Genomic DNA, 26,116 nt, shown 5'->3' on the forward strand with positions numbered 1-26,116 from the left:
TATAATATTGAAAAGGTGTGCTGTGTACATTTTCACTTTATTTCCAAGTGTCCAGTAATTTCCTGTGATCATAAATAATCTCCAAAGTGTACTCTTGACATGAAAAAGGCTGATCTCATTCGGTTTGGCTTGATCACTTCTGTAGGTGTAGTGAAGGTGCTAATGAAGCAGGTGGGTCTCCTTGACTGGGCTCTGCACATCTGAAATTTTGAAGTATTGAGCTATTTTAGCTTCTCTCCAGAAGTTTTCATATGGAAGCTTAAGTTGAAATTTTAAAACCTCTGAAATTGGCTTTTCTATCTAGAGTGACCTTCTGTCCCTGTTTGCCTGCATTGGAGGGTTACCTGGGATGTGGGACTTTCAGTGTTAAAACTGGGAAAGTCTTGGGCAAACAAACCAGCTGGCTTCCCTACTTCTATGGAAACCAAGCACAAGACTCTCTCCACTAGTTTTTACCTACACTTGTGAGGGACTTCTCTTCTTGAGGTTCTCAGTTTTTCCAAGGTCCGTCTCCTGCCCAAAAGTAACCTTTCACATTACCCGTTTTCAGGCCAGCTTTGCAGGTATTGGGTCCATGGGTGCTCCTTACAGTGGACCTGTAACACCTGATTAAATGAGAATCATCCTTTAAATTAAAATCTGGTTAAACAGTTGATCTATCCAACTGTATCCCAGTAAAAAGGAGGACAGATTCTTATTGAACCTGTGTAAATAACTATATTGCCAGAGAAAGGAAGGAGATTCAGGAGAAGTATTGGTTTCTGAGTCAGGAAGGGATCAGTGAGACTCAAATACCACTTAAAATATTAAATTTCAGTTTGAAAGTGAAGTGAAAGCGTTAGTCGCTCACTCATGTCTGACTCTTTGTGACCCCATGGACTATGGCCCATCAGGCTCCTCTGTCCATGGGGATTCTCCAGGCAAGAATACTCCAGTGGGTAGTCATTCCCTTCTCCAGGGGATCTTCTTGACCCAGGAATCGAACCCAGGTCTCAAGCATTGCAGGCAGATTCTTTACCATCTAAGTCACCAGGGAAGCCCAGGTTTCAGTTTGCAAAAGCATATTCTCCTAAACTGAAAATTAGAGGTAGCTCAAGAATCCAGAGAGAGGACTTCCTCACAATATCCATAAAAGTGAAACAATAAAAAAATAGTACTGGCATTTCCTCGGTGGTCCAGTGGTTAAGAATCCACCTTGCAATGCAGGGGATGCAGGTTCGATCCCTGGTTGGGGCATTAGATCCTACATGCCGAATGGCAACTAAACCAGAGTGCCGCAACTACTGAGCCTGTGCACCATAACTTGAGAACCCAAGTGCCGTAACTGAGACCCAATCCAGCCAAATAAACAAGACGATAGTAATAACCACACCAACTATATTCCCAGCAAATAACCACACCAACTGTGTTCCCAGCAAATAACCGTACCAACTGTATTCCCAGCAAATAGCCATAAGCCAGTTTTCTTCAACCATTGATTTAGCTCCATGTGATTAGCTCTTGAGCTACTGGATCTTGGGTAAGCTGGCTGCTTCTGGACTGAAAAGAGTTCTAGCAACTGTAATCCACTGGTTCAGTTTGAAGGTTGGCCACTGTCAGCTTAGAACCCTGTACCCACGCGAAGCAGCAATAGTTAATAGAACCTGGTACAGTCCTTTTCCACACGGCTTTGACGCTGCACTTTGTGGAAGACACAAACTGAGCTGGTTCGTAACCAAGCCTTCAGGGTAGGTTGGAAAGGGTAGGAAAGAAGAAATGTGTTTAGTAATGAGACTCAAAGCCTGTGGCTTGTTTTTTTTTTTTTTTGCATTTTTTATTGGCGTAGAGTTGCTTTACCATGTTATGTTAGTTATTGCCGTACAACATCGTGAATTAGTCAATGTATACCTATATCCCCTCCCTCTTGAGCTTCCCTCCCACCCCACCATTCCACCCCTCTAGGTCCTCACAGAGCACCACATTGAGCTCCCGCTACCTTTTTACAGTAACCTAATAGTGTCAGAATGGAAGAGAGTAAAATGTTCTGTTGGGATACAGTATATAACTATTTCATGAAGTTTGATCAGCATTTTCCCTAAAGAACATAGTTTGCATAGCAAAGACATTGAGAAATCTCTAGGGCCTTTCCCTAAAGCATGCAATTTATGAAATATTTATATAAACGCTTTTTACCTATGTAAACTTAGCCTAGGAAAGGGTGGATATCTCTTCTGATCTGACAGTTCTTCCCATGATGCTCTTATAGTAGTGATGAGGTATTTAACAAATAAAGAGAATGATATCTTGACATTTTTATTTTTTCTTCTAAATTTAGAATCTGATGTTGGGAAGGCAAACCCAAAGAGATATCAGAGAAGGTAGGGCACTAGATTAAGATACAATCATGGGATCCTGAGAAATAGTGCTTGGTTTCCTATTTAATTAGGGACAATAAAATAAAGTATTTTGAAATAAACATAGAAGAAGACAACACTTTTGCTGATTAGTCTCTAAGTTGTGTCTGATTCTTTGTGACCTCCCTGGACTGTAGCCCGCCAGATGCCTCTGTCCATGGGATTTCACAGCCAAGAATACTGGAGTGGGTTGCCGTATCTTTCTGCAGGGCATCTCCTACATTGCAGGAGGATTCTTTACTGCTGAGCCACCAGGGAAGTCCAACTCTATAAGAAGGCAATACTATTGCAAGGTTATTTAGCTCTTTTATATGGGAAGTGGCTTTGCTTTCTGTTTTATGAAAATTAGAACACAACTGAGCCAAAACAAAGCAGAGAAAATTATTCTGCTGAGACATGAAACAGTTATCTGGGCAACTTACACAGATGACTAATAGTAACCCTCTTTTAACCCTTGCCTGGAGCTCTAAGACCAGTTTGTCATTTAATAGAGAGAGAGCCAAATTCTAGTTTTGCATGAATATAACATGCGGCAGTCAAAGTTTCACAAGTTTTATTTCTTTATTTATAAACCCATCAAAACTGAGCCAAATTTGTCAAAATGTGAACATAAACTTTATAGCCTATTTTCAGACTCAGGTATTAGAAAATCAAGACAAACAAGATTCCTGTTCAACAAACACTCTACAGTCTCCTATATCCATTCAGATTTTGCCAGATGCTTTAAAACAAAACCACTTCCTGTATTTCCTGGAGAACAAAAACACATCCCATTCTCCTTGCAGACACAGTTAATTTTCTGCCACTCCTGTTTCTAATATCAAGTAAAACATTGTAGTGATTATAACTTTTAACAAAGTAATCAGCTTCTATTTCCCAGAAAAAAATTGATGGGTAAAAAACTGAGAACTGTCTTGGACAGCATTTTAGTAAACAGCAAAGCTCACAAATACACATAACACAACTTTCTACAGTCATACATATGCCTTGCACAACTTTAAAAAATTGTGACAGAATATACATGATATAAAATTTGCCATAGAATGTATCCTTGTATTATATTAATATAAGTTGTGGGAAACACAGATTGCTATTATTTATCTTTTGTAAACAAAAATTATTAAACCAATCTAATTGATCTAAGATTCATCTTAATTATCTGAACCTGACTCCTTAGAAGTTTTCTGAGTTAGCTAGTTCTCATAAGAGGAATTTTTTTTTAAAGTCCAGCACATTTAAAGCCTTAGAAGTTTGGTTTCTTTATTTTCTGTGACTTTGGGGACCATTAGATTTATGTAGGCACTTATTTGTCTCTACAAACCAATCCACCCAGAGCCCCTGTAAGGGACGTAGTACTCTAAGTCACTAATACCCAGGTATAGAAAAATGCTCACATTCACAATGAGAGTTAAGGGCCTTTCTGAATTACAGACAGTCTGGCTTCTTTTCTACAACTCCAACCACAGTTCAAAAGTAAACACAGAAACACCAAAACTCCAGTTCAGATTTCAAAGAGCTATTCTCCTCCCCAGTGGGCACAAAATTCTTAACCGATTTGAGGTCATTCACAGAAAAACAAACACACCACCACCAACAACAAAAGATTAGCAAACCAGATTTTCCACTGTGTCTCAACCGACAGACACTAGGTCTCCATCATGTATCCCATGGAGATCTCCAAATGGTCAGTCCGTAAGACAGAGTGCCCCATCGTGGCTACCGCTAAAACCAAAAGCAGAAAATCTGTAAAATCAAAAACATAAAAACTGGAGAAACAGAATCAGCAAACAAAGTTCTATCACACGTGGGATTCCCTTCAAGAGCCAAGGAAAGAAGTGTCCAGGACGCCCCTGATGGTCCAGGGGTTGAGATTCCCTGTTCTCGGTGCAGGGGGCCTGGGTTCCATTCCTGGTCAGGGAACTAGATCCCACATGCCACAGCAAAGACCCAGCACAGCCAAACAAATAGGTCAATAAACAAATAAATAAATAAATAATATATATGTAAAAGAAATGCCTGTGTTCCCAGAGCCCATTTAGGGCTCTTTTCCAGCAACACAGTTTACTGGGTTCTGACAGCCGAGTCCACTGGGGCATCTCCATGGAACTTCCAAAACCGCTAAAGCAGGATTTCCAAGAAGATAAAATCATGACCCTTAGACAAAAATAAAATGAATCTATACCAGAGATTTTATTTAACTCACTTATTAATGGGAGATGTTCTGAATGGTTGAAAGAGCATTTGAAAAGTGGGATAACTTAACAGAGAAATGTTACAATCAGGTTGTTGAGGTAGATTGCTTAAAGCTGGTTAATGTACAACAGGTCATAAATCTTTGGGACTCTCTTGTTCCGTCAGGCAAAAGTTATTTACACCTCTCTTGAACAGAATCTACAAGTTAACACGTGACTTCATTTAGTCTGGGATCTCTAATCAGTACCATGAGACAAAGTGCATTCACAGAATCTAGAAGATGCTTGGGTGGCCTTGCCCCTGTAGAATACCAAAAGGGTGTGCTGTCCACTTTGGGGACTTATTTTCCCATGTTAGGTAATTTTCAAATAGTGATAAACACGTGGACAGGGCTGGCTACTGTCCTTTATTACAGTCCTAGAAAGATGAGACTCAGAAGAGGTGGGTTTTGATGCTGGATGGAGGAAGAGAGAAACTGAGGATGAAGTTCAAGGCTCTGCTTGGGTCCGAGAGACTCAAGGACTGGTCTTGAGGTCAGGTTGAGGGTTGGACTCTGAAAATGGGGAGAGGGGAGGTGGGGGTGGCTGAAGATAAACACCTCTCCTTTTCTGAGAGTGGCCGAGAGCCTTCCTTGGTAGGAACATCACCCAACTTACCTCTATCCTTGCAGGCAGCCAAGTTCAGCTTCCTGAGCAGCGAGGATGAGCTGGAGATGATTTTTGACTGGGTGGATGTGGAGCGGAAGGGACGCCTCTCCCTTGAAGAGTTCAGCTCCGGGCTCAGTATGTCTGTCTTGGGAGGGCCTGCCGGGGCTGTGCCGAGCACGAGATGAGGCTGAGCAGACAGGAAAGGCCGCAGTGACCCATCACAGGACCTTCACAACACCCCTGAGGGCAGTTCTGGGTGTGGATGACATGTGAATGACCGTAGAGATGAGAATGCTGAGCCTGAGTGGGAAGCCAGTTGGTTTGAGGCAGAGCTGACTTAAGACTCTAGCCCAGGAGACCTTACTTCCTTTCTAACAATAAGAGCAAATCATTACTAGGGGTGGGCAGGGTATCCCCTGAGCATTCCCCTTCTCCAGAGAGGCCTCCAGGATTGCTTTCTGATACCTCCCTTGTCTTCTCCCCAGTAAAAGCTTTCTCTTGAGCAGGAGGTTAGACACCCCCTGTTCTTGAGACCACAGGCCTTGTTTCTTCCTGGAGAAGGTCCCATTCTGGCTTTGGTCAAAGGAATATGAGGCCCCAGGGAGCAGCAGAGGGTGATATTTAGTGGGTGGAGGCTCCCCACGCCCTTAACCCCACTGGGCAGGGCAACTCCAACACTGTCTTCTTAAGACAGACCTAGAAGGACCTAGAGACATCAAAGCTGGAAATACACAATATTCCAGCTGAGCTCGATGGGGAAGACCTTTGGTCCAGGGAATGGAAGGAGTGGTGTCCTTGTAGAGACCCTGAAAAGGATTGTCAGCCTTTAATGTAGCCAAAGCCACCCCTAGTTCTTGGGTCTGCTGAGTCTCCAAGAGTTTGGGAGACAATGGAAAGGGGAGTCAGGAATCTGCATTTACAGGTTGGGCCCTCCCAAGAGATGGTTGCTCTGGCTCTGGTGATTGAGAAGCTGGGAGCAGGGAGGGGAAATTAGGGCCTGGAATCAGGCGTGCTGTCCATGTGGCCCCAAGGGGCCATCTTCACATCTGTGTCCAGCTGTGTCCACTATCTGGAAGACCTCCCAATGCCTACAAAACAAAATTCAACTCCCTTCCCAGGGCCTGCAGGCCAGCGCTACTGAGACCCTTCCAGCCTCTTAGGCTCACTCAGTACCACTCACCTCCTCCAGCCTGCCGATCTAGCTCCTACCTCAGGGCCTTTGCATGTGCTGTTCTTGCAACCTGGAATATGCTTCCTGAGAAAACCGCATCACTTGCTCCTTCCTTTTAGTCATATCTCAGTTCCAATGTCACTTCCTCAGGACCCTCCTGACCACCCTCTCTAAAGTAGACCCTCTCTAGTCTCTCAAAGGAAATTACCCTGTTCCTTCCTTTAGCTCACTTGGAAATTTTATTTATTTATTAAATGTGTCGTTTTCCGTATTCATAGAATGTCGGCTCCACCAAGGCAGAGATTTCAGCCAGTTTTGTCCCCAGCACATAATAGATGCTCAATGATTATCCTTTGACCTAGTGAAAAGAATGTGTTGGCCACAGTGGAGCTGCTGTGTGACTTCTAGCAAGTCTCTTGCCTCTCTGGGCCTCAGATGCTCATGTGTGGAATGGGCACAGGGTCTGCCTTGAGTAGACTCCCAAGGTTGACGTGAGGAGTGTATGACCCTGGCCCTGTATAAATGTGACTGGCACAGATAAAACCATTTCCCCAAGGGCTGGAGCAGGGCAAGGTGGGAAGTCAAGTGATGGAGCCCAACCCCACCCTGCTCCTTTCTGGCCCTCTTTGTTCCATAGAGAGCATCTTTGGCTCCAGCTCGAGCACCCACAGGCTCCATAGAAAGAGGCCACTGCTCTCCAAGCGAGGATCTGTAGCCACCAGCTTCCCGGTGGTGGAGGAGGCCAACAGTGAGGAGAAGGAGGCATTCTTTGCCTTCATGGAGCAACTAGGAGCCAGCAACTCACTTCCTGAGTAAGGCCAGCAGGGTTGGGGGTGCGGGGAGGAGGCACCGCCTGTCAGAGGGGATGAGCACTGGCCCAGACGCAGGATCAAATGGGAGCTACCAGGTGGTGTTGGGCAGATATCCCGGTTTGGCCACTTGTTGGCTGTGCGACTGCAGGCAAGCAGCCTAACCCCTTACCTGCATTTCCCTGGCTGCAGGGTGAGCAGAAGAACTGGTGTGGGATTAAACAAAGCCCCGAGTGGAGAAAGCCTACCCACTGAGTCCATCCCACTCGAGCCCTCCCTCCCTGTCCTGCCCTATAAGGTCACTCCCCAGAAAGATTGGCAAGTTGAATTATCAGCTCCCTAAAGGGACCCACGATCTTTTTTCTTTCTTTCTTTTGGCCCCTTCGCGTGGCATATGGGATCTTATCTCCCTGGTGATTGAACCTGTGCCCCCTGCATTGGAAGTGCAGTCTTAACCATTGGACTTCCTGGGAAGTTCCAGGACCCACATTTGCAAAAATACAAACCTCCCAAGGGTGCCTTTTCCCTAAAAAGAGAGTCCCCCAGTGGAGTGATTTCAGGTGTGGTGATGCTCTGAGTTGGGCAGGCTTGGAGACAGGAGGGCTTGGAGACGGTCTTGGGCTCTGGGATTTTTGGGGCTCACTCATGCTTAGAGAAAGGGACCCTGCCTAAAAATACCCATCGCACACCCCCCCAGGTCCCACTGGCTCTGTTAGAACTAGCAAGGGAATCACCCTCGCCCATCTGCCCAGGTTTTCCCAGGTTCCCCTGCCCCACAGGGCTCTGTGAGGACAAGCTCTCAGAGGGTGGGGCAGGCACTGTGGGCAGGCAGGGTGGGACTGGGGTACAGGCTGGCAAGGCAGCTGTGGTGGAAAGTGATTTACCTACTTGGCAGCTTGGCCTGTGCTCAGCCCTCAGGCATCTGTCTTCACGACTTAATTAAATCCGTGTGAAAGCAGCATTTATTGAATGCCAGCTCAGTGCCAGACCCTAGGCTGGTGCTCTCCACTGGGTGCGCCTCATTCTCCTGTGGCCCTGTTACAAATAAGTTCAGAGAAGTCGTGGGACTTGCTAAAGGTCACGCAGCCACAGAATGGGAGAAGAGAGAAGGCAGATGGAAGCTCTGGGCCATCAGACACCCAGATCCCCCGCCCCACAATGAATCACCAAACCGTAGAGAGACAGTGGGATATGGGGATCCACGAAGGGATAAACGCACAAATGGGAGAGGTTCCTGGAGGAGGTGGCACTGGAGCTGCACCTGGCAGAGTGTAAGGAGATTTTTGTGATCCAGCTGCCACCGTCTCTTGGAGTGTGGCCATTAGAACCTAGGAGTGGGCTTCCCTCTGCCTCCTGGTCCCACTCAAGGGTGATCTCTGGCTGTCCTCCCCTCCCAGGCAGGCGGAAATCTGGCAGCTATGGAGAAAGCTGCGGCAGGAGGAGCCCCAGCTGGCAGGCAACCTAGAGGGCTTTCTGGCCAAGATGAACACTCGCCTACAGGAGGCACAGGCCGACAAGGAGGTTCTGGAGCTGACTCTGAGGAAGTGAGTTGGAGCCGGGTTGATACACAGTGGATGCCCTTTACATTAGTTGAATCTTTTTTATTTTTGTCTGTGCTAATGGCAGCATGTGGAATCTTAGTTCCCCGACCAGGGATTGAACCTGCACCCCATGCAGTGGAAACACAGAGTCTTAACCACTGGACCACCAGGAAAATCCCTTAGTTGAATCTTAAGTGAATTTTCTGCTGGATGGGCAGAGCTGAGCTAGAAGAAGGGGTAACTAAGGGAATCTATTGGGATGGACAGAGTGAGGCCTTCAGCCAAAGAGGGGATGGGCCAGTGTGTCCTGGTGCAGGGCCACTGGGGTACCTAACTCCAGGGCACCGCTCACGTAGATTGCCATGTGTGTGGTGATCCTGGGGTTGGCATGGGCTCAGTCCTGGCAGGGAGTCTGTGTTTGGGGGTGGGGGTGCATAGGAGGATGGTGACAGCAGGAAGTGGGGACAGAGTGATGGGGTGATTGGGGACTGTGAGACAGGAACCAACATCCCGATGATGGTCAACAGGAATCAGCAGGATGGGCTCAGATGATTCATATCAAGGGCCTCTGTCAAGGTCAGGAGCTGTTACTGGGATGACAGTTCCCAGGGTGACAGGGGTCAGTGACCGCTGGCAGAGTGAGCTGAGCAGTAAGGTCAGCTCACTAAATGCGGGCCCAGACCGCCCCTGCCAGCAGCAGGGTGGCAGGGTGAGGCTTGGCCACCCCCCACCCCTTCCAGGAGGGACACTGACCATCACCGCGAGGTCCAGCAGCTCTACGAGGAGATGGAGCAGCAGATACAGCGGGAGAAGCAGCAGCTGCAGGCCGAGGTGAGCCCCCAGCCCGAGCCGGCCTCTCCCCCAGCCCGGGACCCCTCTGCTGCTCTCGCAGTGAGCCCAGGGGCTCAGCGTGGGGCAGCGGGAGGCCGCTGCGAGCAGATCGTCTCATCTCCCTCAGTGTTGGAGAGTCAGTTTGCTCAGACAGACGGGGTGGGGAGTGCTCACAGCTGCCAGCTCTCGGGGGTCCCCTGGGGCCACTCCTCCCACTCTCTGGGGCTCTGTCTCCTTGTTGCCTGGGCCAGGGAAGTTGTCCTGAGACCCCCCCTCCTTGTGGACACATCCTGGACCGGGCGCCCCAGGCCTGAATGGAGGTGGCACATGGGGAGGGCCGACCCAGGCCGGCTGAGTCTTGGACTCGGCCACACAGGGGGAGCTGAGACCTCTCTGCTCCCCAGAGCGACTCCCGGGACCTGGCCCTCAGCTCCCAGATGCAGGAGGTGCTGGAGGCCAAGGAACTCGAGGTGCAGCGGCTGACCGAGGGCCAGAAGGAGGTGAGTGACTAGGGCTCCCCTGGAAGCCCAGTTTCTGAGGATTCGCAGACCCTGATACCCACCTCCAGGGAGTTCGCTGGGCTGCTGGGCTCCTGTATCAGAGATGGCTCCCCTAGGAAAGCGATGTCTCTGGCCCTTTTTCTGAGACGAGGCCAGGTAAGGGCAGTGGCAGCCCTGGGACGTGAATCAGAAGGTCCAGGCTCAATTTCCTGCTGTTTCAATGAAAAGCCCCATGAATCTCAGGAAAGAGCTTTGCTTGTCTTGGCCTTAGGTTCTCCATCTGTAAAATGAGAATGACCACATCTACTGCAGCTCCCCGGCCAGTTGTATCAAAAGAGGTAATAAATGGGAAAGCCCTTTGAAGCCAGAAAGCACCAGGCAAACATGAAGTCTCAACACTGGAGAGGCTTGGTGATAGGTGGGGCTCAACTCTCATCTCTGCTGTCAGCTGAGTGCCCTTGGGCAGGATTTTAACCTCTCTGAGCCTTGGTTTCCTCATCAGAGAAATGGAGATCAGAACTTTTGCCTTAGAAGGCTGCCGTGTAGCCTTTCCCTTCTCCAGAGAACCTTCCTAACCCAGGGATCGAACCCCAGGTCTCCTGCATTGCAGGATTCTTTACCAGCTGAGCCACCAGGGAAGCTCTTGTAGGCTTGGAGCCTTGGAGCCTGAGGCAGGCCCCTTTTGGTGATAGAGGAGGTTGGACTTTTCACACAGGACCGTTCTGTCCTGTCCCCTGTGGATGTGAAGCCTCTTCCAGCAAGTCCATTCATTCCTCCATCCAACCACTATTTATGGTGCATCCGCTATGTGCCAGGCACCGTGCTAGCTTCCGGGGAACATAACAGACACATATCTCCTGCCGGTGGGGTTATTGTCTAGTTGGGGAAATAGATGATAAACTAAATAAGCAAGTAAAGTCTATAACTTTCACTATTAGATAGTGAAAGTGCCAAGGAGAATAAGTAACACAGGACAGGAGGATAGGAGGGTTTTGAGAGGAGGGGTCAAGGAAGCCTCATTTAAGATGATGACTTTGGAGTAAAGGCCTGAGGAGGTGAGGAGTGGGCCCTGTAGTATCTCAGGGAAGAGCAGTCCAGGCAGAAGGCACAACGAGAGCAAAGGCCCTGAGGTGGGCGTGACGCGCTGTGAATGTTCAAGGACCAGTAAAGGGGCCTGGGGGCTGGAACAGCCTGAGCGGGCAGGGAGCAGGGTAGTGAGAGAGGTGGTCAGAGATGTAATGGGGGTGGGGTGGGGGCAGACTGCAGGTCCTGGGGGCTGTCGTGGGGATCTTGCCTTCCATTCGGCACGGTCAAGCAGCTCTCCATCTCCCAGTCTTAGACCAGGAGCTCCTTAGCGACCACATGGGCTCAGAGGTGAGCAGCCAGCGCAGAGTACTGAGCAGAGGAGGGGGTGGCCCCTGGCGCTGCTGGCGGCCTGGGCTTCTCACGCCGTTCCTCCTCCCTCCCCCACCCCGCCAATTCCAGTGTCTCTCCCGGGTGGGAGGTAACGGAGCTAATTAGGCCGATGAGGGGGTAACACCCGATCCGATGTTTTAAGCTGGGTCTCCAGGAGCCTGGAGTCTGTGCCCCAACATGGTCCTGGGAGGCTGTTTAGTCCCCCTGAAGGGCAGCTGGGCTTCTCTTCCCCTCACCCGCCACCTCCTGCAGCTGGAGGCCCAGCTCCACCGTCTCAGCAGCACACACCAGGAGGCCAGCTCAGAGAACCGGCAGCTTCGGGAGGCCGAGCAAGACCTGGCTGGGCGGCTGGAAGAGGTTCGGGGGCAGCTGCAGGTGACCCGGGGACACCTGGATGCCACCAGGGGCCGTGTGTCCTGGCAGATGGAGGAGGAACCCAGGCAAGTAGCTGCCACCCCCGGGCTGGGCTGCAGACAGAGGGCTTCCTGCAAGAGGGGAGAAAGTCTTTGAGTTCTCAGAGACTCTGCCCAGCCTTCAGAGCTCACGGTGCAAGTGAAAAGTGAATGTTAGTTGCTCAGTCCTGTCTGACTTTCTCTGCGACCCCATGGACTGTAGCCTGTTAGGCGCCTCTGTCCATGGGATTCTCTGGGCAAGAATACTTGGAGTGGGTAGCCATTTCCTTCTCCAGGGGATTTCCCAATTCAGGGATCAAACCAGGGTCTCCCACATTGCAGACTATCTGAGCCACCAGGGAAGCCACACACAGACTCCCTCCTTAAACCTCACAACAACTCCACCAGGCTGGGATTGTCATGCCTGTTTCTCAGACAAGGGAGCAGAGCAGGGAAAACCATGTGCCTGCACACACATGACGCATGACTCACACAACTGGGATTCAGGCACACACACACATAGAGGCTAGCACAGTGCTGGATCCTTGGCAGAGCGGGATGGGCTGGAACAGTAGGAAGGCTTCCTGGAGGAGGTGAGGCTCCACATGGGCCTTGAAGGATGAGCAGGATTGGATGAGGGGAGGGGCAGGGAGTGAGTGCCAGGTGAGAAGCCCTGCCGAAGGGAAGACTGAAGGGAGGCCTAGCTGTGAGATGTGTGTCCACCGCTGAAGGAGGCAGACAGGATGGGTGTGACAGCTACCTGCCCCTCCCTGACCCTAGCTTCCCGCACCCTTCCTAGTGTCCCCAGAGCAGGTGAGGAGAAGGCTCCAGATGCTCAGGCAATCTCCTCCGTGGAGGCTCCCCTGCCTGGACTGTTCGGGGACAACGATGACTGGGACCAGCTCCTCAGCGGCATCGGCAGCACCCCCCTCAGTGCCCTGCAGCTCTCCTGGAGCCCGCCCCCAACCCCAAAAGCCTCCTCAGGCCCCCCGACGCCCCGAGTGGTCAGGCAGATCTCCCTCGCGGAGCCACATGCTCTTCTGTTTGCTCAGGAGCTCTCTTCAGAACCAGGGGGCTCTCCAAGGAGCCCCCTTGGGGCACCTTCTGGGACCAAGGAAGAGAAAGGAGCGAACCCAGATGGGCCGGTCATGAGCCCTCCAGAGCAGACCGCACGGCCCCCCAGCCCGGAAGCTAAGGAGGAGTCAGGGCTTGGCCCCAGGGTCCACTTCCCCTGGGGTCTCCTGGGGGTCCCAGCTGGGGAGTCAGGGAGCCTGGTGGCAGCTGCACTCAAGGTGCTTGTTCCTTTGGAGGATGCGCCCCCTCCTCAAGTGACCTCGCCCCCTCCCCAGGCCTCAGCTGGGCCTGGCACACAGTTCCAGACCTCACACCCAGATGATGAGGGCCCTGGCCCTGGGCCGGCCCCACCCAAGCCGCCCCGGCAGAGAGAGGCCCTCCATCAGGACCCCCATTCTGCTGGCTCTGAGCCAAGGCTGGGGTCCTCGGGAGCCGGAGCCCTCCTGGTGGGGCTGGGTGAGCCCTCCCAGGGCCTGGTGCCTGGGGGTCCGGCTCCCACGGATGGATCAGAGTGGGGCAAGTGGAGCCCAGATGCACAAGAGGGCCATTCAGGGGAGCTGCAGGAGGCTCGTGGCCGGGTCCCTGGGCTGCCCGCTCTCCTCCCCCAGAGCCTGGAAGAGGAGCCCGGGGCTGAGGAAAGGAAAGCAGTGGACCAGGGAGGGCGGAAGTTCAGGTCAGAGCTGACCGTCGAGGCTCGTGGCCTGAAACCCGAGCACTCAGAACTCCCCCAGCTCGATCCCCAGCCCGCACCTCACCCACCTGACGGAACACAAGCTAAGGTTGAAGCAGAAGCCCCGGCTCCCAGGAAACCATCAAGGGGCTTTCCCCCAATGGGGGCTCAGCCTGGGGATGGAGCAGAGCCCCCAGAGCCCACACAAACCCTTCCCACCAGGGCTGAGCTGGAAGCCCAACCCAGGCCCCGGCCTACAACTGCCCACGCAGAAGGAGAACAAGCCCCCTCTAAGTCCAGGGAGCCAAGGGCAGAGAACAGGCCTGAAGATTCAAGAATGGACTCTGGAGGTCCGGGGCTGACCCCATTCCCTGGGGACCGCTCGGCCAGCGAACCTTTGGCCAACCCTGATTACGCCTTCCATGTCATCTTCCTGGGAGACTCGAATGTGGGCAAAACCTCCTTCCTGCACCTGCTGCACCAGAACAGCTTCGCCACTGGGCTGACGGCAACTGTGGGTAAGAGCCGCCTGGGGAGGATGGCAGGGGAGGGAGGGGAGAGCCGGGGGACCGGGCTGGCGAGCTGGAGCAGGCCCAGAGCAAACCATCCCTGAGCAAGATGTAGGTTCTGCCCTCGCCACAGGCCCTGTGTTAGATGTTATTTTATACCGGCATAACCTGGCTATTTTACTAATCATCTCTAATTATAGGTAATTTGCTTTCTCTGGATTGATCTGATTAGCTAATAACGTGCCACGTTAACAAAGCACCTACAATTTAGGTGGCAGCACTGGCCGATGGTGAAAACAAGCCAGTCTCCACACATGTGGTCCTGAGGCAGGCCACCTCAGGAACCCCACTGCTTGAATGCCCAAGAGCAGCCCTAGGCCAGCCAGCCGGACTCTGGCAGGAAGCTACCTTGGGCAAGTTGAATATTTTACACAGAATGTATTTGTAGAGTGGGGTAAGTTAGGAACACCGGTGCCTGAGTTCAGAATCCAGTTCTGCCACTTACTAATGGTATGAACTTGAGCAAATTATTCAAGCCCTCTGAGCATAATGGGGACAATGGTAGTGCTGACCTCTGAAGGGGCTGTAAGAATTAGTTCAGTTAATATATATCAAGGTCTTAGAATACTATCTGGCACATATTAAGTGCTTAGTTAGTATTAGTTGTTTTTATGGTTGTTATTATTATAAGTACACTTTTGATAATGTCTAATCCAGTGGCTTTTGCAAATAAAATGTCCTAAAGCACAAAGCATCCTCTCCCTAAGAATATTGGGATATGTGGCCACTCGTATAAAGCCATAGAAAAGAGCTCTTGGGAGTGTTCGGCTTGGGGTGAAAATGGAGGGATCTGTGTCTTTGTGTCTGTCTAGGTACATGCTAACTGGGCACCAGTGGTAGACCAGTGGGTAAAGTTCTCAAACTTTACCTAGGAGACTCCCTTACCCCTCACCCAGGACAGCTTCTCGAAATTTTCTCTGCCTGAGAAGCCTCACCTGGGGAGCCAATTAAAAATGCAGTGTTGTCAAGAACAGGGACCCATAGGAGGTCTGTTCCGGAGAAGGCAATGGCAACCCACTCCAGTGTTCTTGGCTGGAGAATCCCAGGGACAGGGGAGCCTGGTGGGCTGCCGTCTATGGGGTTGCACAGAGTCGGACACGACTGAAGCGACTTAGCAGCAGCAGCAGCAGGAGGTCTGTTCCGATGTTGAACAGGGTCACAAGGTCTGCAAGGCCACCATCATTAATCACACAAGCCAGGGGTCCCCAACCTCCAGGATCTAATGTCTGATGATTTAAGATGGAGTTGATGTAATAACAGTGGAAATAAAGGGTATAATAGATGAAATGTGCTTGAATCACCCCCAAACCACCACCCGCCCCCACCACCCTAGTCCATGGAAACATTGTCTTCCATGAAACCGGTCCTTGGTCTCAAAAAGTGTGAGGACTGTTGACCTAAGCTGCTGGTTACTGACCACCTACAGTGCACCTGGCACACTTGCCTTATTCCGTACGAGAGCCCTCTCATGCCTGTGAGCCTCTCCCATTGTCAGCCCTCTCATGCCTATGAGCCTCTCCCATTGTCATGTGGTAAGAAGTTTCCACGAAATTCAATAAAGAAAATACAGGTTGTTTAATTGTAAAAAGACAAGGCAAGCCTGTGTGCACTGCTAGTCAGCTGGGAGGAGTGTGTGTGTGAAAGCGGCTCAGTCGTGTCCAACTCTTTGCGACCCCATGAACTATATAGTCCATGGAATCCTCCAAGCCAGAATATTGGAGTGGGTAGCTGTTCCCTTCTCCAGGGGATTTCCCCAACCCTGGGATCGAACCCAGGTCTCCCGCGTTGCAGGCCGATTCTTTACCAGCGGAGCCACCGGGAAAGCCCTGATACCCAAACCTGTCCCACACCTAGCTGTGGTTTGGAGCCCCCGGTGATTGCCATCCATCGGGCTTCCCTGTCACTGGGAATGATTCCAGCTTCCTCAGTTGTAGTTTCCCCACTCAGCATCACCCTCGTCTCTTCCCACCCTGCTTTCTCACCTGTCTGCCTTGGAGAATAGGGCTGGTGGAGGACCAGAGCCAGAGCCAATCGAATTATAGCTGACTGCACATTTTTGTTAGGTTTCTCTGCAGCTATCCCCATTTTACACATGAGGAAAACAGAACTGAAGTCCTGGTAAACTTTTTGGCCCTATCTGGGCACCAAAGTTCATACCTGGGGCCACCTGCCTTCAAAGTACAGGCCCTCACCCCAGACGCTCTACACTTTTATGCGCTCAGCACTGCCCGCTCCCTGGGGTGGTTCATGTAAAACAGCAGATTTCTTGGGAAGCAGAAGACGTTACAGTTCTGACAGTTTATCTGGTTTAAGTTGTAACATGTGGGGATACGTGGGTAGACTGAGGGTGGGTGATGGGCAGGAGGGCGGAAAGTGGGAGTAATGGAAGTTACTAAATGCAAAGAATAATCATGAGGGTTGCTCTGTAGATCATGCTGCGGATGTTTATGCAGAGGCTGGATGTCGTCACAGCGGGCGGGACTGGGTAACCGCAGAAGTTTCTGCAGACCCTGGGCTTCCTTAGACCTTCAGGAAAGGGGGCAGTGAAGAGAAATGGATGCTGCAGACAGACTTTTGCTGAGGTCAGGACTTCCCGGCTGCCACTTCTCCCAGTCTCCTCTGGGGAGCACAGATGGGGGCGTCTGTGGCTTGTCACCACCGGGGGCAGAAGTAAGAGCTTGTGGGGGGTCACCATGTGTCACCTTGAGGAAGGTTTCTCCCGGCTCAGGGATATGTGAGGAGCTGCCTCTTTCCTGAGCTGGTCGGAGCCCCATTGTGGGCTCAGCAGGGACAAAACAGCCCCTCTCTGTCACCCCCATCCCACTCGGTGTCCCTGGGAACTGGGGGTTGGCAGGAAGTTGCTCCCCAAAGATTCCAAACCTCCCGGGGATTTCGCTAGTACGTCCACATTTCCAGGGACAGGAGGGGTCTGGAACCATGACCCAGGGAAGGATTTGTCTATGAAATTTTGAGGAGGTGGAGGTTCAGATAGATGAGAATTCATCAGTTCAGTTCAGTTCAGTCGTTCATAGTAGATAATAAAAATGACCACTTCCCAAGCAGCCCCTAGACATTGGACCAGACCTTGAACGTAAGTTATTTAATCCTCCCAATCACCCAGTGATATGGGTCTTTTTAAATTGCCACCTTGCAGATGAGAAAGGAAGGCTCAGAGGGGTGAAGTGACCCACACAGGCAGTAGAGCAGCAGAAGGTGGACGACTCAGAGCCCACCTGGTCCTCCTTGAAGCCTGCACTCCCTTCACCCTCCCAGGTTGCCTGTCTGCCCTGCTGTTTGGGTAGAGAATAAAGATGCATGCAATAATTAGGAATGAAACAAGAAGTATTATAAAAAAAAAATAGATGAACGAAACTGATTTTCCTGAGTAGCCTGAGGAATAAACATTGCCAGGTAGTTGAGAAGACAGGTATTTCTGTAGAGGTAAAAACAAGGCAGGGTGCCTCATGTCAGCCAGCTGTCAGGGTGGGAGTGCAGTGGGAGCTGGGTAGGCAGAGCAGGCTTCTTGGAGGATGTGGACCCTCAAGTGTGGATGGCATTTGAAGAGCAGAAGGGAAGCCCGGCTGCCAAAAGTTCCCCCCACCATGGCTGGTACTGGGAGCAGGTGTATATTCAGGCAGGCGTCAGCTCCAAGTCCTGGATGGTAACTTGAAAGTAGGCTTGACTCTCATCCGTGTGTCCTAGGAGTGGATTTTCGAGTCAAAAGCCTGCTGGTGGATGGCAAGCGCTTTGCACTGCAGCTCTGGGACACAGCTGGCCAGGAGAGGTAATGGACGCTGTCAACATTAGTGGCCGAGCCTGGACTGCAGAGCAGTGGAGCCCAGCTTGTGCCCGCTGAGGATTCAGGAGGTGGGGGATGGAGAGATGAGCCCAGGCCCAGGGCAGGAGACAGGAGAGTGTACCCAGAGGCCCCCTCAGCCTGGCGGGGCAACTGTGAGGGCCGTCCCAACACGGCCCTCGGGGCACAGCTACTCAATCACTTTTTTTTTTTTTTGGCCATGCCTTGTGGCATGTGGGATCTTAGTTCCCCAACCAGGGATTGAACCTACGCCCCCCTGTGAAGTGGAGGCTTGGACTCCCAGCCACTGGTCCTCCAGGGAAGTCCTTCCACCTATCCTTTGAAAATATTAGCTTTCGACTTTCTAGTTAAGCGGTAGCGATCAAAACTGAAAAGGGACATCATCTATGACCCGGAAGTTCTACTTCTAGAAATTCATTCTACTGATAAATTCATACTATATTATCAAAAGGACCAAGACTGTTCACAGCAATAGTGTTTATATTATGAAACACTGGACGCCTCCTCAGCACCATCAGTAGTGGGCCAGTTAAATAAATTAGAGTCTCTTCACACAATAGAATATAATGAAGCCGGAGAAAAGATGGAGGATCCTCTTTATGTATCTTTGTGACCCCAAGGACTATAGCCCTCTGGGCTCCTCTGTCCATGGAATTCTCCAGGCAAGAATACTGGAGTGGGTAGCCATTCCCTCCTCCAGAGGATCTTCCCAACCCAGGGACTGAACCTGGATCTTCGGCCTTGCAGGCAGGTTCTTTACCATCTGAGCCACCAGGAAAGTCACCTTTATGTACCAATAGGGAAATGTCTCTAAGACATTTTATTATCTGGAGAAAACAAAGAACATAGTAAAAATATTAGTGAGTACAGTGCTTTACATTGTATTTGCTTAAACAGTGTGTGTATGGGGTGTGTATGACTATATATATGCATTTATGTATATGCATGAAATATCCCTGGGAGACTATTTAAATAATGGGTAACTCTGGTTTCCTCTGGGGAGGAGGGCTGCGTGGCTGCAGGATGAAGGTAGAGTCGCCCGAGAGAGACTTTTCGTTAGATGCCCTTTGGTACCCTTTGAAATCTGAGCCATGAGGACTGTTAACCTATTCAACAATAAGCACACCGGAAGAAGGAAAATACACGCACACCCTCTCCGGGAAGCAGTTAGAAGCCGCGGTAGCAGCTGAGGCCTAGAGAGGCCGGAGCCTGGGGCCAGGGTGCCTGGCATCATTGGCGCGGACTCTCTGGGCAGGTACCACAGCGTGACACGCCAGCTGCTCCGCAAGGCTGACGGCGTGGTGCTCATGTACGACGTCACCTCCCAGGAGAGCTTTGTCCACGTACGCTACTGGCTGGACTGTCTCCAGGTGAGTGGGCAGTCAAGAGGGAGCTTGTGTCTTTCCCACTCCCTTTTTTTGTCCCGGGATTACAAAGGACACAGCGGACATGTGGGTGACAATCTGCTGAGGGCATGTGGCTGGATGAGCTGGGAGCACAGTAGTACAAAGAAGCCACAGCCACATAGTATGGTCTCCAAAACAAACTCCTTCCTGTGTCCTTCCTGTGACCGTTTCTTTGCTATGCACCGAAGCTCTGTGATGTATTCTTAACACCTGGGGATAATGCAGGTCTAGTGTCAGTCTGGATGATCATTCCTTTGTCCATATATCTCTAGTTCCTTCCCCCACATACGTATGTGATATACGTATGAATGAAACTCATATGCTGAAACTCTACAGTACGTACTAGCACAGAAGACGGACATGAAGAAAGCCATGTTGTCTTCTCTCTGGAAGTTTCTGGTCTAGTTGAAGAGATGCAGAGGAAGCAGAATACAGTAATATTTAAGGGAAACTGGGTTCTGGGTTCTGATGAGACCTGGGTTTGAATCCCACCTTCCCCATCCTGACTCTGTACCCTTGGACAAGTGACTTAAACTCTGAATTCAATTGCCCAACTTTTCTCATAGAGGAGTTGTGAGGATTAACAGCTATAACTGCTTTCAGCACAGCGCCTGGTATATAGTAAACTCTCCATTAACAGAAGCTATTATTATTATCCTCCATTAAACAGTTAGGAGATGAGTCAAGGCAGCCTGTGTAATCTAATGCTAGGCTGTTCAGCACAGGCAGGAAACGACAGGACTGGGCAGGAGCAATCCAGGAAGGCTTCCTAGGGGAGGTGACTTTGAGGTTGGCCTTGGAGAGTGGGTGACATGTTTGCAGGCTGAGAGGAGGGGTAGGTTTGCTGCAGATGGAAAGGAATGTGTCAGAGGTGGGAAGAGCATGGAGTGGGTGTGATATAGAAAGTGGGCTGTGTGTGTAGGGAGGAAGTGGCACAGGGTCAGCTTTTCCTGGAGGGCAGGGTCAGATCCACCAGGGCCTGGCTCACAGCAGGTGCCCTACACGTGTGGCTGAGGGAACATGTTCTCTGTGCAGGATGCAGAGTCTGATGACGTGGTCATCCTTCTCTTGGGAAACAAGACGGACTGTGAGGAGGATCGGCAAGTGTCCACTGAGGCCGGGCAGCAACTGGCCCAGGTGAGCAGCTGGGCATCCGCCCCTCCCCCAGCCTGGACTGGGCAGACCCATCCCTGGCGGGTAGTGAATAGGTCACCCTGGCCAGGGCCACAGAGAACAATGGGCTCCTGCCCCTGCTCAGTCAGAGACTAACAGCCTTCCACCCACCCGGGCCCAAGACCCAGACATGAGAGGGTAACAGTGAGCAGGACATTGAACCTTACTGTTGCATTAGCAAATCCCCACAGTGTCCTGACCTACATAAAAATTACCTTCAGGGTAAAAAGCTTTTCAAGCTTCACTTAAAAGTCCCAATCAAATCTTCATTTTATCTCTGGTCTCTAATTAACATAACATTCCTTCTAATTTATTCTATCTTAAGACCCAAATTCTTCCCTGAGAAGATTGCATCAAAAGCCCCACCACCAGACAGGGGAGCGTGGATACAATTTATTTTTGAATAGAACTTGAACTACGTTCCAGAAAATCTGGAGAATAATTAAGATGGGAAAAAGTCTCGCTCCCCACCCTACCTCTGACACCACCCCTCTTGACATTTCCATATCGTATTTCCTTCCCATTTCTTCTCTCATTTCTCCTAACCATGAGGTCATCATTGTAGCTCCTGGTTGGTGGGAATTTTTTCCTCTTAAAAGTCCTAGCTCACCTCGTTTGACAGGAACGCCTTCTCTAGCAATTTATCCTAAGGAAAGAGTCAGAAATAATAATTCCTAAGAGAAGAACGTGAGAGATCCTGTGTATAATTGAACATGTTTGTAAGAGAATGTTCTTTATGAGAACACTTGGCAACATTTGGTGGTTAATTTGTGGAGCTTCATGCAAAAAGCTAGCATTTGCTGTTAAGAATCCTGTTCTGAAAAATATTTAAGGTTGTGGAGGAAATGTATTACAATATAATGTGAAGTCAGAAAAATAGCCATGTCTCTGGGGACAGGTTAGGTTGAATCATATGAGATTGCTGATATTTGACTGTTTGGCATCTATCAGAGCAGCGATTTCATATAGTTTAACCTAACAGTATAATGATAATTAGCCCACACTCCACACCCCCAATAAAAGGGTCATATAAAACAGAACAGAAATATTGGATTGGCCAAAAAGTTCATTCTGTTCTTTTCTAAAGAACTTTTGGTCAACTCAACATATGTTGAAACACTAACAAAAGTGGTTTATAATTTGCGCTTACCTTTTTCACTAAAAAACTTTATTTACTTATTATTGGCTGTGCTGGGTCCTCATTGCTGAGTGGGCTTTCTCTAGTTGCGGCAAGCGGGGGCTACTCTTCAGTTGCAGTGGGCTGGCTTCTCATTGCAGTGGTTTGTCTTGTTGCAGACCGTGTGCTCCAGGGAGCCCGAGCTCAGTAACTGTGGCTCCCGGATTCTAGAGCACAACCTGTATAGTTGTGGCACACAGGCTTAGTTGCATGGCATGTGGGATCTTCCCAGATCTGGGATGGAACCTGTGTCTCCTGCCTTAGTAGTCAGATTCTTTATCACTGAGCCGCCAGGGAAGCCCTGTACTTATGCATTTTTATGCTACATTTCCCAATATTTCCAATTCAATACTTTTGAAATTGAAAACATAATATACACACACACACACACACACACACAACGAATGACTTTAAAGAGCTTCTCACATGGCACAGTGGTAAAGAATCCACGTGCAATGCAGGAGGGCAAGAGACACAGGTTCGATCTCTGGGTCAGGAAGATCCCCTGAAGTAGGGAATGGCATCCCCTTCCAGTACTCTTGCCTGGAAAATCCCATGGACAGAGGAGCCTGATGGGCTGCAGTCCACGGGGTCACAAAGAGTCAGACACGACTGAGCAGACACAGACAACAACTTAAAAATGTCCCCAAGGACATTTCTCCTAATTGGAATACAGGCTTTCCACCGTCACTCGGAAGGCTGTGGGGTGTTTCTAGGTAGCATCTTTGACACCTTGGCCAGCCAAAATGGAGAGACAGTGGGCAGAGGGGCACGGCTGGGGACCATGGAGACGGGGAGACAGAGACAGGCTGCCTCGCCTGTTGGGGCTGGCTTGGGGATGTACGGGATGGGACTCTGTCTGATGGTCGGGTTTTCGGTGGCGGGGGCTGCCGCCTGGACTCTCAGGGGTCTCCTCCACGGCACCTGTACCCCCATCTATCTGGCTGCAGGAGCTGGGGGTCTCCTTTGGAGAGTGCAGCGCTGCGCTGGGTCACAACATCCTGGAGCCCGTGGTGCACCTGGCCCGGTGAGTGCCGCCCTCCCCCTCCCCACCCAGAATCTTCTGGACAGCCTTTAGCTGACTCATGCGGGAGGCGAGGCTCATCTGAGGAAGCACCTGAGAAAGCACAGGGCTCAGAAGCCTGGGGAAGGAGTGAGAGCCCTGCAGGAGTCTCCTGACTCCAGTTCTACCAGTCCTGTCAGCAGCCCCACCTCCAGGAAGTCTCCCCTCCCCTCTCTGAGCCTCCGTGCCCTCCCGAGCTTCCAGTGACTTCCACTGCATTTAGAACAAAATTCAGATGCCTCCCAATGGCCCAGATTCGCTCCAGTGCCATCTCCCTGCCCCCCACCCGACCCCCTCAGTCATAAGCTTCAGCCACTCAGAGGAACCCTCCCTGACCACACCTGCTCCCACCACTATTCTGAATCTCATTCTCTGTGTCCCTCAAAGGCCTTCACCGCCGCCCCCCCCCCCCCCACCCCGGCTGCAAAGAGCAGTTTGAGGGATCTTAGTTCCCTGACCAGGGATCAAACTCAGGTCTTCAGAGTGAGAGCTCGGAGTCAGGGAAGTCCCACAAAGCCTTTTTTGGCAAACTGTCGTTACAGAGTTTGTCTGTTTTCCTGATGCTGACTGCCTTCCCCACCAGGCTGGAGCTTTAGCAGGGCCAGGTCTTTTTGGTTCAGCTCCTCCCTGTTCTGTCCCTGGGTCAGAAAGATCCCCTGGAGAAGGAAATGGCAACCCACTCCAGTATTCTTGCCTGGAGAATTTCATGGGCAGAAGAGCGTGGTGGCCTGTAGCCCCCGGGGTCTCGAAGAGTTGGACACGACTGAGTGACTAGCACTTCCTCCCCCTGGAGCCTGGCACATGTCTGTGTTCAACTAATGAATGAAATGCGTGAGGTGGGAGGGGTCTTAGATGGCCCGATCTCTAGGCCCCTTCTCTGACAAAGCAACTTTCAGAGGGAGCTTGGTGAACTGCAAACCTGATCCCGTCTGATCCCTGGGACAGGAAACTGCTCAATGACTTCCTTTTGCTTTACAATAAAAGCCCTACTTGTGGCTTCCTGGCCAGCAGAACCCTGAATCCTTGCTGCCTCCAGGGCTTCTTTCTGGCCGTTCAGTCCTTAGGCTCTGTGATTTAGGACAGTGCCAGGCACACAGGAAATATACTGTGAATAAACAAATGAATGAAGAGGCTTTGCTTCACCAATCCCCCAGCTCTCTCTTGACACTAAGCCTTTGCCCTCTGCCTAGAACTCACCCTTCCCTCTTTTCTGCAAGTGGACCCTTGTCCAGTGCTCTGTCTCGGCTCCAGCACTGCTTCCTTTCACCCTAAATCCCTCCAGGATCTGGTGTGAAGTCCCTCTGTGTGCCGCCCCATTCCTGGATCCTGATGGCCCCTTCCCATCTCCGTCTCCCATACTATGCAAGGCAAGACCTGCTGGCTTCACGGTTATAATCAGACTCCCTTGCCCCTGGCACACAGTAGGCTGCAGAGAATGCTAGGGAGGAGACAGAAAGGTATTTCATGCCATGTGGAATGCAGGGCAGGGGCAGAGTGGAAGTTCAGGGGGTCCAGCCCCCAGCTGCACCCTTGGGTCCCTCCCTGCTGCCTCTGGCAGGTGAGAGAGAGAACTGATGCCCGGGCATCTTCACGCAGGTCCCTCAAGATGCAAGAAGAGCGCCTGAAGGGCTCACTGGTGGAGGTGGCCCCCCAGAAGCCTCCAAAGAGAGCTGGCTGCTGCTCCTGAGGCGCTGGCCTGGCCGGAGTGGGCTGGCCACCTCCCTGGGTTTCCTGTGCTTTGGCTCCGGTCCCACCTGCCTGGACACAGCAGTGACAGAGACGACTAGCTCAGAAGTTCTGGAAAACCCTCCTTGGGTCAGGACTCAGACCCCAGGGCAGAGGCTGCACTAACGTTGGCCTTTGCACTCCCAGAGAGGGACTTTTCTGAGTAATAAGATTGGTGGGGTGGGGATGGGGGTGGGGGGGGCAGTTAAAACTCTTTAAAGAAAGGAAAAGTCCAGAAAAAGGACTTAAGGAAAATACACCACAGTATTGGCAAAACATCTCTAAGTGATAAAATTATAGGGTAAAGGTGTGGGGGTGTTTTCCTTTTTACATGTATTTGTATTTTCAGATCTTCTACAATGACTGGGTATTCCTTCTGTAGTCAGAAATAAGAATAACTCTTGAGGGGCGAGAGGGAAACTTTTCAAAGAGCTTGCTTCGGTGCTGATTCCTAATTGAAATGGCCTGTTAATTGCAAAGTACTCTTAAAGCAGTCCCACTGTTCCATGCCTGGCAAAGCTGGTGAACCTTGTCATTCTCAATGTGTTGGTTTGCAAACAGGGGGTTTCTTTCGAGCAGAATCTGATTCCTGGGGAAGAGCTGATGGCCCCTGGTATGTTCCATTCCCCTCATCTCCCTGAGCCCCAACCCCACTCTCTTTTCCCAAGATCTGCCTCTTAAGGGCTCACATTTGGGGCCCTCACCCCCTGCTCCATGCCATGGTGCCTCTGATGCCAACCTCGGCCTTGAGGATACACTTGTCAATCTCTGGACACACTCAGAGTGCAGCTGGGGTGTGGCTGGGGGAGCCTGGGAGCAGCAGGAAACTGGATTCAGATTATTCACAGGCTCCTCTCTGGAGTTTTTGTGAGAGTTCCCAGAATTACACAACATTCGCCTCCTGAAAGGTGGCTGTGCGTTGTAGCCCGGGGTTGGGGATTTCAGTGCCCTTGGGGAGCTTGCTTTGAAAGTCTTAGATGGCCTTGGGTGTTATGCTATCTCCCGGCATCAGTGTTTGCTGTAAACGTTGACTGTCACATCTTTCCGTTAACCACAGAAATGGCTTACCAGGTACTGTGGTCCAGAGTGGGCAGGTTGCTGAATCTGGTACTTTGTAATCATTCGGATACTGGTGACTTCCTCCTCTGAATCAGAGGAAACCTCAGTTTCGTAGACAGACAAGCAGATTCAGTTCCAGAGACAGAGGTACAGAGAGAGAGACTGAAGGAGAAAGAGGAGGGAAAGAGACACCGATGTAGAGAACAAATGTATGGATGCCAAGGGGGAAGGGAGGTGGTGGGAGGAATTGAGAGATTAGGACTGACACCCATATACACCACTGATACTACATATAAAGTAGATAACTAATGAAAGCATACTGTATTGTGCAGCGAACTCTACTTAATGCACGGCAGTGACCTGAATAGGAAGGAAGTCCAGAAGGGAGAGGACATGATTACGTGTAGCTGATTCATTGTGCTGCAAAGTAGAAACTAACGCCACACTGTCAAGCAACTGTACTCCAATAAAAATTATATATATAAAAAAA

At 50.7% G+C, this 26,116-nt stretch overlaps 1 protein-coding gene across 1 annotated transcript in view; it reads left to right on the plus strand.

The window, feature by feature from the left end:
- RAB44 (RAB44, member RAS oncogene family) overlaps nt 1–26,116 on the plus strand; it is a 37,643-nt gene extending 11,527 nt beyond the window's left edge. The window contains exons 3-14 of the mRNA XM_069562746.1: nt 5,257–5,368; nt 7,042–7,216; nt 8,611–8,757; nt 9,495–9,585; nt 9,990–10,085; nt 11,754–11,941; nt 12,693–14,155; nt 17,909–17,990; nt 19,279–19,393; nt 20,465–20,566; nt 22,730–22,806; nt 24,439–26,116. Of these exons, the coding sequence (XP_069418847.1) occupies nt 5,257–5,368; nt 7,042–7,216; nt 8,611–8,757; nt 9,495–9,585; nt 9,990–10,085; nt 11,754–11,941; nt 12,693–14,155; nt 17,909–17,990; nt 19,279–19,393; nt 20,465–20,566; nt 22,730–22,806; nt 24,439–24,529 (2,739 nt within the window). The 3' untranslated portion in view covers nt 24,530–26,116. The remainder of the gene's footprint in view (nt 1–5,256; nt 5,369–7,041; nt 7,217–8,610; nt 8,758–9,494; nt 9,586–9,989; nt 10,086–11,753; nt 11,942–12,692; nt 14,156–17,908; nt 17,991–19,278; nt 19,394–20,464; nt 20,567–22,729; nt 22,807–24,438) is intronic.

The sequence above is a fragment of the Ovis canadensis genome, chromosome 20, assembly GCF_042477335.2.
Source record: "Ovis canadensis isolate MfBH-ARS-UI-01 breed Bighorn chromosome 20, ARS-UI_OviCan_v2, whole genome shotgun sequence".
NCBI classification, from domain to species: domain Eukaryota; kingdom Metazoa; phylum Chordata; class Mammalia; order Artiodactyla; family Bovidae; genus Ovis; species Ovis canadensis.